The sequence below is a fragment of the Sinocyclocheilus rhinocerous genome, unplaced genomic scaffold, assembly GCF_001515625.1.
Source record: "Sinocyclocheilus rhinocerous isolate Xijiao unplaced genomic scaffold, SAMN03320098_v1.1 scaffold585, whole genome shotgun sequence".
Classification (NCBI taxonomy): Eukaryota; Metazoa; Chordata; class Actinopteri; order Cypriniformes; family Cyprinidae; genus Sinocyclocheilus; species Sinocyclocheilus rhinocerous.
In genome coordinates, this window is record NW_015630024.1 from 376,254 (window position 1) to 390,385 (window position 14,132).

Sequence of the window (14,132 nt, forward strand, 5' to 3'; positions counted from 1 at the left end):
CTGACCTGGTGCAGTTCCACCCGGGTGCTTTTCACAAGCGGACTCGCTCCTGTACATGCTGTTTACCAAGGCTCTCTGTCATATAAATACACTATTCAGAAGATGTTTTTTCCTCATGCATAGGCGTAGAACAACAGTCGTTTAAGCATGGATCCTCTGATCACAAGCAATCCGGCTTCGTCAAGCACAGATGTGAGAAACAAAGGAGAAAGCCAGGATACAGCTGTTGTGTCAGGCAATACAGCAACACTGGCCCTGTCTGACACTAGTCTAGTGTGTGTTGAATACCCAGCAGTCGTCAACAATGTGGACACAATGCTGGAAAGCATTGGAGGCGAAGAGGGAGTATCCAAGGTGATTACATTCTGCTTTAAATTAAATAGATACCTGGTTAATACTGTGTTCATTTAGACTGTTGTTGTCATGTAACAGTTACAATGTAGATTTGTAGATGAGTTCAGTCAAATATTTGTTTGTCAGATTATGTTGTACAGTAATTCTTGCTATTGTGAAATCACTTTCCTGTTTTAGAATATGTAATTTAAGTGATTTAAGTTTATTGTTTAGGTGTATTTATATTGTTCATTGTATTTTATTCTAAGTTAATGTAATTACGATGCACTATTTTAAGCATTTTTAAAAATGTATCTCTCTAATATAGCATTAAATATATGAGATGTATTTACAGTAATATTGTGAAATATCATTGCAATTTAAAACAGCTGTTTTCTATTAGAATATGTTTTAACGTGATTTATTCCTGTAATGGCAAAGGTCAGTGTCTTCACTGTCACATGATCCTTCACAAATTATGATATGCTGATTTGCTACTCAAGACACATTTATTATTATCAATGCTGAGAAAAAGTTGTATAGCTTAATATTTTTATGGAAAGCCTTTTTTATCAATCTTTTGATGAATAAAACGTTCACAAGAACAGCATTTATATGAGATATATGAATCTTTTCTATATGAATGTCTGTTAAGAATGTATTTAATGTCAATTTGAATTAATTTAATGCTTCCTGGCTGAATAAAAATAGTTTCTTTAAAAGAAAATCTCACTGACCTTAAACTATTGAACAGAAATGTTAATGTGTATGTATACATGTGTATATGTGATATTTTAACCTGAGATTTTTCCGAACAGACCTATGCAGATTCTTCTAAAAGACTTGAACTCCGTTTTCGGCCGAAGGATCTGTTCTGCCATCCTGCTTATGGGAACCGCTACTCCTCCACCAACCTGCTGCTCAGAGTGCGCCGCAGAACCCGCAAAGGAAACAGTGCAGAAACCCAAATCAGCATGGAGATAGTGGGACTTATTGGGACCACGTATAAATTTCAAGGTATAGATCAGGGGTGTCCAAACTCGGTCCTGGAGGACCGGTGTCCTGCAGAGTTTAGCTCCAACCCCAATTAAACACACCTGAACCAGCTAATCAAGCTCTTACTAGGCATACTAGAAACTTAAAGGCAGGTGTGTTGAGGCAAGTTGTAGCTAAACTCTGCAGGACACCGGCCCTCCAGGACCGAGTTTGGGCACCCCTGGTATAGATAGTCTAATTCACCTACTAGTTTTTTTTTTTTTTTAATAATTTAACAAATTTTATTACTATTTTTTTCATTTTGGTGTAGGATTTAAAAAATTTTCACTCAGAAATTGCTGGTAAATGTAAAAAATAATTACAAAGAAACAGGAAGTAACACAATGGATTAAACATGAAATAGTATTTTTATTTATTTACTTTTTTAATATTATTATTATTTTGTAAAACATTCTTCAAGAATCTTTATTTCAAACTTTGAAAGAATCATTTTTACAGGGTACCACAACAGAAAAATATATTCTTCTTATTTTTTTAAATGATATGCTACATGAATACAGTTTTTACTGTTGCAACTCCAGTTTTGATTTCATGGGGTCTTAAAAGGTTAGTTCACCCAAAAATGAAAATTCTGTCATTAATTACTCACCCTCATGTCGTTTCAAACCTGTAAGACCTTCGTTCATCTTCGGAACACAAATTAAGATATTTTTGATGGAATCTGAGAGCTGTCTGACCCTGCATAGACAGCAACGCAACTGAAATGTTCCCAAGTCCAGAAACATAGCAAGGAGATCTGTAAAATAATCCATGTGACATCAGTGGTTCATCCGCAATTATACGAAGCTACGAGAATACATTTGTGCGCAAAAAACGACTTTATTCAACAATTCGTCTCCTCTGCATCAACCTTTTTGGAGAATATCCGCTGGATGTAAACAGCGTATGCTGTCCTGTGTCAGCTGCGTCACGCCGGATCTGTTTCCTACATTGTTGTGATTTGATCTGAACGAAAACAGCGTATCCGTGTGACGAGTATTCTCGTAAACAGCATACGCTGTTTACAGGGTGATGCGGAGGAGACGATTCCATCAAAAATATCTTAATTTGTGTTCCGAAGATGAACGAAGGTCTTACGGGTTTGAAACGACATGAGGGTGAGTAATTAATGACAGAACTTTCATTTTTGGGTGAACTAACCCTTTAAATGGATAATTCTGTAAAGAAAGTCATTCCGATTTGGAATTACATAAGGGTTTCAATTTATTGGTGGGCTGACTCTTTAATAATCACACATTCTCACCTTTGATTCTTCAGGAATGGCTGACTTCCAGTACCTAGCGACTCACAACGATCCAGATGGAAACCAGATGTCTTTGTACGACAAGATCATTTTGCGCAAACCCGAGAAGAAAGAATTCTACGACAATCCCGTGCCTCTTTTCCTTCCTCCTCCTATTTTCTCTCGTCTGGACACAGCTGTGGATTATTACTACCGTCCAGATGTATTGCACAGGTAAGCTGGAGAAAGACCTGAATTCTCACATGAGTTGACCTGCTGTTCTGAGTTCAGCCGTATGTGTGTTTTGGTGGTTTGATTTGTTGGCTTCCCAATAAACAGCAGGGAGACTGCAATGCAGTCTGTTCTCCTAAAAGATCATCTTATTGCCCCGAATCGAGCTCGCCGGCCAAACAATGCCATTTTTGTCAACTTTGATGACAAGACCATACCATCAGAACCTCTGGAAGCTGCAGTGACCAGCTGGAAGAAGTTCTGTGTCCATCCTAATGATGCAAAGGCAGAGCAGCAACTCAGACAGGTTAGTAAAATGGATATACATGTTTTCCATTTCAAATAAAAACTGTTCTTTTGAACTTTCTATTTCATATTCCACAAAAATATTAAGCAGCACGAAAAAGCTGTCACAATCAGCTTGAGCAACTATTGGACAAACATGGTGTAATGTTATGGGAAAATGTCTTTATCTTATCCTAATCCCACCTGTGTTTCAAAGCTATTTTATTTGGAAATACTGATTAATTTGATTTCGCCTCCGCAGCTTTTCGAGAAAAGGCCCATATGGTCTCGCAATGCAGTCAAGGCCAACATTAACATTCACCCTGAGAAAATGAAGCACCTCCTCCCGTATGTGGCGTACTACATGGTGAGTCGATTAAAAGTTTAATAAACTTAAATATGATGTCTCATATCCCAGCTTATTGCATAATGGTGTAAACACTTGTTATGTGGCACTATCATCTTTTCTAGGTTTGTTAGTATGGCCTGTTGTGGTAACATTGGTTCAACCAAAGGTGTGAGATTAGGGTGTCTGGACTAAAGGTCAAGGTTTGGCTGGTAAATATAGGCTGGTAGATTACGTAACTACACTTTTATGTTGCCAAAAAGCGTCCTACTTCATTGATGGCCATTAACACCATGGTTGGCATAAAATCTTCACAGATTAGTTTATTTGATTAGTGACCTATAATCTTGACCTATATGTGTATATACTATAAATACAATACTGTATAATATATGGATACTTTATATCCCTTGTGCGTCAATTTAAATGTCCTAATTTTATGTCCTTTGAGGACAAAAATGTCCATGTAAAAAAATATTATTTAATTTATATTTTCTTTCCACTTTCACTGACGTGGATATTTTTTTATTTTTTACCATCATCACTCCTGATCATAACTACCTCATAACTTACTTTTATGATTTTTTCTTATTTTCCATATACTAAATACTATGTAATACTTTTTTTTTTTTTTACAGTCTTGGATATGTCAAAAACAATTTAGTCAGATTAAAAAAAACAAAAAAAACTACCACACACATACAAATCATACTCCAATATGCACAAAAATATACCCACACAATTATAATTACATCATTTCAATTCAATTGGTCTTTTTTTCAGCAGAAGCAGAAAAACGGTAATAACATGTATTTGCTCCATAGGTAAATCCTGAGGAAATGGTGCCATCAAGGTGAAACATTGTAAAAAAAAAAAAATTAAATAGTAAAAATGTTGAGGCCTTGGCAATTGAATGAAAGTCTATTAACAAAGAATGCGTGATTTTATGCCTAAATGGCACTGGGATTAAATATTACAGTTTGAATGTGTTTCAATGGGGACATTTTTGTCCTTAAGGTCCAGAGTGTAATTATTTTTTCTACCTAGTGTAAAATAGATTTATGAAAGGAAATGAGGGTGAATTTATTAAAAATACAAAATTTCTGCTGGTTGCATTAACACGGCAAAAAAAAAAAAAGATCACAAAAACAACAATGAAAAGACAAAAAATGTCCATAAGGGATATCTCACAGTCTTAAATTAAAATATATTTTTTAGTGCTGTCAAACGATTAATCGCGATTAATCGCATCCAAAATAAAAGTTTTTGTTTACATAATATTTGTGCATGTACTATGTATATTTATTAAGTGTATATATAAACTCACACACATGCATGTATATATTTAAAGGGATAGTTCACCCAAAAATGAAAATTTGATGTTTATCTGCTTACTCCCAGGGCATCCAAGATGTAGGTGACTTTGTTTCTTCAGTAGAACACAAATGATGATTTTTAACTCCAACCGTTGCAGTCTATCAGTCGTATAATGCATGGCAATGGTAACAAAATCTATGAGAGTAAAAAAAACATGCACAGACAAATCCAAATTAAACCCACAAAAACAACAATGAAAAGACAAAAAATGTCCATAAGGGATATCTCACAGTCTTAAATTAAAATATATTTTTTAGTGCTGTCAAACGATTAATCGCGATTAATCGCATCCAAAATAAAAGTTTTTGTTTACATAATATTTGTGCATGTACTATGTATATTTATTAAGTGTATATATAAACTCACACACATGCATGTATATATTTAAAGGGATAGTTCACCCAAAAATGAAAATTTGATGTTTATCTGCTTACTCCCAGGGCATCCAAGATGTAGGTGACTTTGTTTCTTCAGTAGAACACAAATGATGATTTTTAACTCCAACCGTTGCAGTCTATCAGTCGTATAATGCATGGCAATGGTAACAAAATCTATGAGAGTAAAAAAAAACATGCACAGACAAATCCAAATTAAACCCTACGGCTCGTGACGACACATTGATGTCCTAAGACACGAAACAATCGGTTTGTGCGAGAAACCGAACAGTATTTATATCATTTTTTATCTCTAATACACCACTATGTAAACTTTTGGATGCGATTAATCGTTTGACAGCACTAATATTTTTGTGTGTAGTTAACAGGGCCATGGAGGAGTTTGTGGGTCAGGTTTGGATACGATCCTCGAAAAACTGCTGAAGCAAAAATCTACCAGGTTCTAGACTTCAGGATCCGCTATGGAATGAAACATGGTGAGCGATCAACACAAACACATTCATAACAACCCCAAATGTGATTCATTCCTGGACACAAACATTACCGGAATGCTATGAAGAACTGTCCATAAGTGCACAGAATCTGCTGTGAGCATAAATGACAATACAACTAATTCCAGTGATTTTTCTGTCTCACTAGGATTTGGTGTCAATGACATGCCAGTGAAACCCAAGAGAAGTGCTTATCATTACAGCCACCCAACCACTATCAACAGGGCAGGTACACAGATGCAAATGTTCTGGCACACAAAGTTCCCTTAAAGCGTTAATTATATCTTTTTTATTTCGTTTTTCACGTTTGCCGCCCACTCTTTGACCTTTAGAATCCAATAGGACTTAGCTTCTGAAATTCACCATTCAGAGTTTTGGGGTCAGTACGATTTTAAAAAGTGTTTTTGAAGGACACTCACAAAGCCTGCATTTATTCAATCAAAAATACAGTAAAAACAGTAATAATGTGAAAAAACAAGTGTTTTCTGTTTTAATATATTTAAATGTTATTCCTGTGATGTAAAGCTGAATTTCCAGCAGCCATTCCTCCAGTCTTCAGTGTCACATGATCCTTCAGAAATCATTCTAATATGCAGATTTGCTGCTTAAGAAACACTTCTTACTATGTCCCTATTGTCACTTTTGATCAATTTAATGCATCCTTGATGATTAAAAGAATGAATTTCTTAAAAGCTAACCCCAAACTGTTGAATGCTTGTATAATAAATGAAACTATTTAATTGCAAAAAATCTAAAAGATGTTCATGGTAGCGTATGTTTGATTTCTTTAGTCCCTCAACCTGCTAGTGTGACTGACATCACCCAGGAAAGTGCTTCATCTTCAGGACCCAAACCTGCCACTGCCAAGTACTTACTAAAGGTATTCTCAGTTATTTCAAGGGTTTTATCACAGTGGATTTTGCGGGACAGCTAATGTCTCAGAAGAGTTTTAAACCTATTTTGTGGGATGTTCTCTCCAGGACTCGGTCTACATCTTCCAGGAGGGAATGCTTCCTCCATACCGCCAGATGTTCTACCAGTTGTGTGATCTAGATGTAGAAAAGTAAGAACTTGTCTTGTCATATTCATTCATTCACTACAAGACCCATCATCCCACTCCTCCTGACTTTGCAGCACTTCTTTTTCCCTCTTTTCAGAATAAAGAATATCATCCATAAGAATGATGGGAAAGAGGAAGTGTGTGATGAGAGAGATGGCTGGTGTGTGCCTCATACAGCCGACGAGCTCAGGAATATAATCTCTGGAATGATCCAACAACACGTCCAAGCCAACCGGCCAGGTAAAACACAATAAATAATGCAGTTATTTATTAAATAATATAATTATTATTTTTTTTTATATTGTGACATTTTTATTGTTGCAGCTTCATCCACCCAAAAGCCTGTAAGAACTAGATCCAAAACTGTTGACAGCGGAGAGGAGGAAGATGAAGATGACGACGATGATGATGATGAAGAGTACAAGCCCTCTGATGGGAGCGACAACGAAATGGAAACTGAGATCGCAGATTACATGTAATTCGCCTTTAGTTTTATCTATGGCACTTATAAAGGATTTGTTGTGTAAATGTTCATGTTAAAAACTACTTTGTATACTGATAGAAATTAGTTTGACGTTTTTTCCTGTTTGCATAATAAATGTTTTTTTTTTTTTTTATGAACTGAATGTGAGTAAATTCTTAAAAAAAAAAAAAAAAAAAAAAACCGACAAACAATAAAACAGTAGTCTATGAACCATTTTTGTTGATTTATCAGCAAAAAAAACTATATTGTGGTATAAAATTACTCGTATACTGTGACTAGAATGAATGAACAGTCATTCTGGTCCTTTAAAACTCGATTCAAAATGGTGTACAATTATTTAATATTGTCATCCTGGTATCGCGGACTCGCTCTCGTTTCATACAAACGCAGCTGCTGCCATTTTGCTACGATTGTTTTGTACGCTGTAATGGATTATAAGAGAACTAACAAACTGGTAAGGTTTTAAAACATTTTCGTCTTAATTCTTTTATTGCCTTAATTATTTTTGTGGTGAAATGTTGTGTAATAAGTGGTTTGACTGTACCGTTTCCCTTAAATGTCCGTCTAGTTTGAATTTGCCGCTTGCTCGCAACTGCTGTCTTCACGGAAGCTTTGCGTTCAAATATTTCAACTCAAATCAATATTTCGCGTCTAAGTTAATTATTTACTTATGTGGCAAGTAACGTTAGCCGTGTAATAAGCGGGATAATGTACATCCAGCCGGTTATCTCAGAATAAACCCCTTCAGGCTGATAAAAGACTGTCGGGGTTTATTCCGAGATAACAACCGGCTGGATGTACATTATCCCTTACATATTATGTATTTAAGCGTTTATATATTCACTACTGTTAAAAAGGGGTCAGTACATTTTTTGTTGTTGTTTTTTTAAGAAATTATCACTTTTATTCGGCAAGGACACATTCAATTGATCAGTAAAAACATTGTCAGCAAAGACTTACAAAAGATTTCTATTTCAAATAAATGCTGTTCTAATGAACTTTATGTTCATCATCCTTTTATTTCTTATTATATTATTTTATTGATTTACTTTAATAAACAATTAATATTACTTTAATTGTAGTCAAGACTTTAACAGATGGTAAATTGACTTAATTTCTTTGGTTAAGAAAAATCTTTGTGGAATTATCCTGCAAGATGGCACAAATATTTTTAGCATTCATAAATATGTCTTTGTAATGGAAAAATGTGTGTTGTTGAGATTACAAAAACTACTAATGAACTCCACACAAATTTTCCATGAGAGTTTAACACAACTGCACACATGTTGTCCAGTTAATACATTAATACAGGGACTGTGTACTTTAAAGATACGGCTTTGGCGCACCTTGAAAAGGAGATATGATTTGGCCTGTTTATAAAAGCGGCAGAACTCCCTTCAATGTCACACTTGCAGCAACTGTCTGATGATGATGGCGATGCTGGGAGTTTTCATCTCTGTTGCCCTCATCCTGGGCACAGCAAATGCAGCTTCTGTAAGTCATGATATGCATTCATTCAAATAGATTTTACTAACCACTTGGATGTGTATTTGTTGGGGGGGGAAACGTTGTATTTAACAGTTTCATAGTCAATTATGCAAGACTTTGGGATGGAAAGACTCCATATCCATGCCTTTTAAAAATCTGACTTTTTAACCTATGCAGTACAATAATAAACATATTATGAATCGGTGTAAAATATCAGTCACTGAAAAGTAATGTAGCCAAAGCCTAAAGCGTATTTTGCATATTTTTACCTAAAAATGTGACTGGGAAATTGTAATTACAGAATGGCCTTTAGATAATGTTTTTTGTTTGTGATATAAATCTTTTATCAATTGTATTTCCTATATTTAAATATATATTTGTACAATTTTTATATACATTTTTATAATTAATAATACTGTATGTCACTTTGTTATATTATGCTTAACAGTTCAAAGTAAATGCATAACATATAATTATGCTTAAGAGTTCATTACGTTTATGTATTAGAGATGTTATTATGAAGTATTATACTTTTAATACAGGGCACTTAAGACATGATAATGGGGGATTTTGCATTATTCGGAGAAACACTGCCTTCACTCACAATTTTGCGCAACTTTGCATTAATTCACCTTGTGACCAAATATAAAGTTTCTCATGGGAACGTAAAAATTTTGTGAATGAGCTCAACAGTTTTGTAGAATGTAAGAATTGAAAAAATGTTGAAATATCTATTTATTTTAACTTGGTAACTTGGTCTTATTTTACACGCCATCATTTTTAGTCGAGTACCAAAAAGCAGTACAGATGGCAGCAGTTGCAGAACATGGCTAGAATGCTAAATATGCTGTAACGCAATTTCTACCAAAAATGAACCGTGAACGTGTTGCAGTTGGGATCTGTGTACACCGAGGGAGGGATGGTACAGGGAAAGAGTCACAGTGTTGGACTCTTCCGCTATATGGACGTGTTCAAGGGAATCCCCTTCGCCGCTACACCTGGCAGATTAGAGAAGCCCGTTCCTCACCCAGGCTGGGACGGTGAGTACACCTGTCTGTTTAGATGTTTTCAGGCACAACTAGGGTCTAAAATACGTGTATTTTAGTGCATTGACAGTGCACTGCTGCTGACTCTTACCTGCACAGGTGTTCTGAAAGCCACTGACTACAGTAAGAGATGCATGCAGCTCAATCTTCTCGCTACTGATGTCGTGGGCAGTGAAGACTGTCTCTACCTGAACATCTGGATTCCTCAGGGCAACACTGGTAATCCAAATTTGTTCTAAATCACAAGACAACACTAAAAGTAAGTTAAAGGCATAGTTCACTCGAAAATCACAATCCTGTCATTATTTACTCACTCTTATGCCATTCCAAACTTCTGAGGAACAAAAAAGAACATTTTTGTCCATACAGTTAAAGTCAATTGGGTCCAATGTTGTTTGACAGTGTTGTGTTTGATGGGAGAATTTTGTTGTTTGATGGGTGAACTAGCCCTAAATTATTTACAAATATTACCCTGCTAAGGTTCTCAGGGGAACACAATAGTTTTGCTATAGGAACGCAAAAACATTGAAATATAATTTTTCCTCCAATCAAATTTGTCAGGTATTGCATTTTACGGAAAATCTTAAAAGCACTGAAAGTTTTTCTCCTGCCTCATATTAATTCCATCACATAAGCTAACATTCCCAATGTTCTCCGAACGTTCAAAACATCCAGTTTTTTAAATGTTAAAAAAAAAATTAAGGGAGCATTCCATTTTATAATTTTGCAAACATCATGGGAACATTACTTTTTAAAGTTTTCTGAAGATTCTGAAACAAGTTTAAAACCATTTAAGAATCTATAAATTATGATTTGTGCTAACATTTTGAGAACATGATTAAAGATCAGATGACTTTGAATGAATGTTTTGAAAGAATTAACATTACTGGAAGAACTTTTTTTATTCACAACTTTGAGAGAACCTTGCCAGAATGTTAGCTGAAGTTCTGAGAATGTTCCCTGTTAGCTGGATAGAAGCTTAAACTTTTGGACCCAGCTGTATTCATTGTATATACTGTATGGATTGATTGTAGTATTTAAATGATAACCTGAGCATGTCCTGCTCGATAGGAAACTATGGCCTGTGGGATCAGCACACCGCTATCGCTTGGGTACACAGAAACATCAGGAATTTTGGTGGCAATCCAGACAACATCACCATCTTTGGAGAGTCAGCAGGGGGAGCCAGCGTCAACTTCCAGGTGCAGCATGAACATTTTTTTTTTGTTTTACTTGCATGCTTATGTATTACATTTTAATGACTGAGTCTTTGTGTGTTGTTATGGCTGCAGAGTGAGCATGTTCTCAGTAATATAGTTTCTAATTTCTGTGTGTGTGTCCCATCCTGCACAGATTCTTTCCCCTAAAAACAACGGCCTGATCCGCAGAGCTATCTCACAGAGTGGTGTTGCTCTCTGTCCCTGGGCTGTCAACAGAAATCCACGACAGTATGCTGAAGAGGTGAGCTTCACCTTCATGAATGTCCCACATTGCCAAGTACAAAAACAGACATTGCGTACAGTACTCGCATCTAACATAAAATGGTCGCAAAATCCTATGGAATTTGTTTACTCTCATTCCCAGCCTTTTGCAAAATACTTTAGTGTACACTTGCTAGTGTTTACTTAGTGAAGTCACCTGTTCAGTTTCACATACAGACATTTGAATGTTTTTGTTGGTTAATAATTAATGTATAGATATCACAACTTGGTTTACAGCTACAATTCATAGTTATTTCTTTAAAACGATATCAATTCTTTTTTGTACACCTTTAGATTGCAAGAAAGGTAGGATGTCCTACTGATAGCGGGATGGTGGCTTGTCTGAGGATGACAGATCCAAAGGCTGTAACTCTTGCTGGGAATGTGAAATTCAGTACATCTGCTTCCGGTAAGAAAATTTAGAATGTCTGCTTGTGTCTTTTAATTCCTTTACATGCTTTTTAAAGCAGTAGTTCAAGCAAAATGAAAATTCATTGACTCACTGAAGATGAGTAAACGATGATACAATTTTCATTTTTGGGGTGAACTGTCCCTTTAATATGGCTGAACGTCTGATCCCATTATTTTATTTCAGTTAACGTTTATTTTATTTAAAGTAATGAAACTCATTTTATTGCTTTAGTTTTAGTTATCTATAATAACTGGCACAAAACCACAGTAAATGCAATGCAAAGTCGAATTTTTTTTCCAGATCCAATTGTACACAATCTGGCTCTGTCCCCGGTAATTGATGGTGATTTCCTCCCCGCCGAGCCTGATACCCTTTTCGGGAATGCTGCTGACATTGATTACATCGCTGGAGTCAATGACATGGATGGCCACATCTTTGCTACCCTCGACATCCCCTCTATCAACAATGCCCTGGTGTCCACCCCTGTGTAAGTGTGCTACATTAAAGAGTCATCTGGAATCATTTTGAGAATTTTTAAAGACCCTATAAAACCAGAAAGAGAAAGAGGGTTTTATGGCTTTTGTTTATGTCTGCTAGCGTTGAAGCATATAGAGTTTTTTTCTGGCCACAATATATCTACTCAGTATTTTTTTTTAACATATGCTTTATGTCTGTAAACAGTGCACTTTCATTTTTCTAATGGAAAAAAAACCCCCAGTAAAACATTTAAAGGAATAGTTCACCCAAAAATGAAAATTACCCAATGATTTACTCACCCTCAAGCCATCCTAGGTGCATATGACTTTCTTCTTTCAGATGAAAAATATCAGAGTAATATTAAAAAAATATCCTGGCTCCTCAAAGCTTTATAATGGCATTGAATGGTGGTCAGGATTCTGAAGCCCAAAAAAGTGCGCCCATCCATCATTAAAAGTACTCCACACAGCTCGGGGAGTTATTAATAAAGGCCTTCTGAAGCTGGAACGCCACTCTCTAGTGAACGTGCGTACGACAGTTAGTGGAAGCTAGAGATTACGGTGTATAAAAATATGAATAGTTTTCTTACACAAATGCATCGCTTTGCTTCAGAAGGCCTTCATTTTCTTTGCCTATTTTTTAAAAACATCTTTAAAATACACTACAATCAAAAGTTTCCAATCGGTAATATCTCTTTTTTGTTGTTGTTTTTGAAAGAAGTCTATTATACTCACCAAGGCTGCATATATTTGATCAAATAAATTAATATTTTTTGTAATATTATTGTGGAAACAGTGATACATTTTTTTCAGGATTCTTTGAATAGGAATTTCAAAAGAACAGCATTTATTCAAAATAGAAATCTTTTGTAAAATTATAATTAATGCATCCTCGCTGAATAAAAGTATAGAAAGTTCAAAAGAACAGCATTTGTTCTTACAAAAGTCATTATAAGTCACTTCTGATCAATGTTATGCATTCTTGCTGAATAAAAGTATTGATTTATTTTTTAAACATCGCACCGATCCCAAACGTTTTGAACGGTACTGACAGGGGCCTTTATGGTCATGATTTCAAAAAAACTACTATTGATTTCTAACAGGGAGGAGGTCAGGGCTCTCTCGGTTGCCCTGTCTGAATCTAGAGGACTAGATGCTGGTATCGCAACTTATGAGGAGTACACAGTCAACTGGGGTAGCAACCCTAGCGATTCGGACATTAAGAAAACTGTTGTGGACATTGAGACGGACTACATCTTCCTGGTGCCAACCCAAACGGCCCTATACCTTCACTCTGACCATGCCAAGTAAGCTGACCTCATCTTCTTATTTACTGACCTCTAAAGTGAAACTGAATAGTATAAAGCTTCAAAACAACCTTTCTTTCCCCATTAGATCTGGACGAACCTACTCCTACCTGTTCTCTGAGCCCTCTCGCATACCAGTCTTCCCACTCTGGATGGGTGCCGATCACGCTGATGACCTTCAGTATGTGTTTGGGAAGCCTTTCACCACTCCTCTGGGCTACTTTCCTCGCCATCGTGATGTTGCCAAATACATGATTTCCTACTGGACCAATTTTGCTCAAACTGGGTATTTAAAGATTAAAATACTTACTATATTATAATACTTCATCCTATTCTACTTTAATGTGTAGGAATAACTGTAATAATGAAATTATATATTAGAGTACTATGGTACTAGGCCTCTATTTTTGTGCAATTACATTTGTTTTTTTTATATTTTGAGTTTTTCTCTCATTTTTATTTTCTGTTTTTATTTTAATTTCAGTTAATATTTTTGTTATTTTGTTGTGTATTTGTATCATCTTTATTAGTTTTAAATAGGTCTATATAGTTTTTATTATTTCAGTTTTAATTTCAGTTTAGAAATGTTGCTTTGACAACTTTAAATATAAATATAAAGTTTTATATATATATATATATATA

At 35.5% G+C, this 14,132-nt stretch overlaps 2 protein-coding genes across 2 annotated transcripts in view; both read left to right on the forward strand.

The window, feature by feature from the left end:
• Window positions 1-52: 52 nt before the first annotated feature.
• gtf3c5 (general transcription factor IIIC, polypeptide 5) lies at window positions 53-7,388 on the forward strand. Its single transcript, XM_016551854.1, has 11 exons — window positions 53-354; window positions 1,152-1,350; window positions 2,647-2,845; window positions 2,951-3,149; window positions 3,390-3,494; window positions 5,607-5,721; window positions 5,885-5,965; window positions 6,528-6,616; window positions 6,717-6,799; window positions 6,894-7,036; window positions 7,121-7,388. Exons 1-11 carry the CDS (start codon window positions 148-150, stop codon window positions 7,273-7,275), a joined length of 1,575 nt encoding a protein of 524 aa, XP_016407340.1. The 5' UTR covers window positions 53-147; the 3' UTR covers window positions 7,276-7,388.
• Window positions 7,389-8,677: 1,289 nt separating this feature from the next.
• Window positions 8,678-14,132, forward strand: part of LOC107739714 (bile salt-activated lipase-like) — a 7,288-nt gene continuing 1,833 nt past the window's right edge. Inside the window, exons 1-10 of the mRNA XM_016551919.1 lie at window positions 8,678-8,774; window positions 9,661-9,808; window positions 9,914-10,033; window positions 10,184-10,197; window positions 10,849-11,016; window positions 11,168-11,275; window positions 11,590-11,704; window positions 12,008-12,194; window positions 13,287-13,490; window positions 13,579-13,776. Coding sequence (XP_016407405.1) covers window positions 8,706-8,774; window positions 9,661-9,808; window positions 9,914-10,033; window positions 10,184-10,197; window positions 10,849-11,016; window positions 11,168-11,275; window positions 11,590-11,704; window positions 12,008-12,194; window positions 13,287-13,490; window positions 13,579-13,776 — 1,331 coding nt within the window. The 5' untranslated portion in view covers window positions 8,678-8,705. The remainder of the gene's footprint in view (window positions 8,775-9,660; window positions 9,809-9,913; window positions 10,034-10,183; window positions 10,198-10,848; window positions 11,017-11,167; window positions 11,276-11,589; window positions 11,705-12,007; window positions 12,195-13,286; window positions 13,491-13,578; window positions 13,777-14,132) is intronic.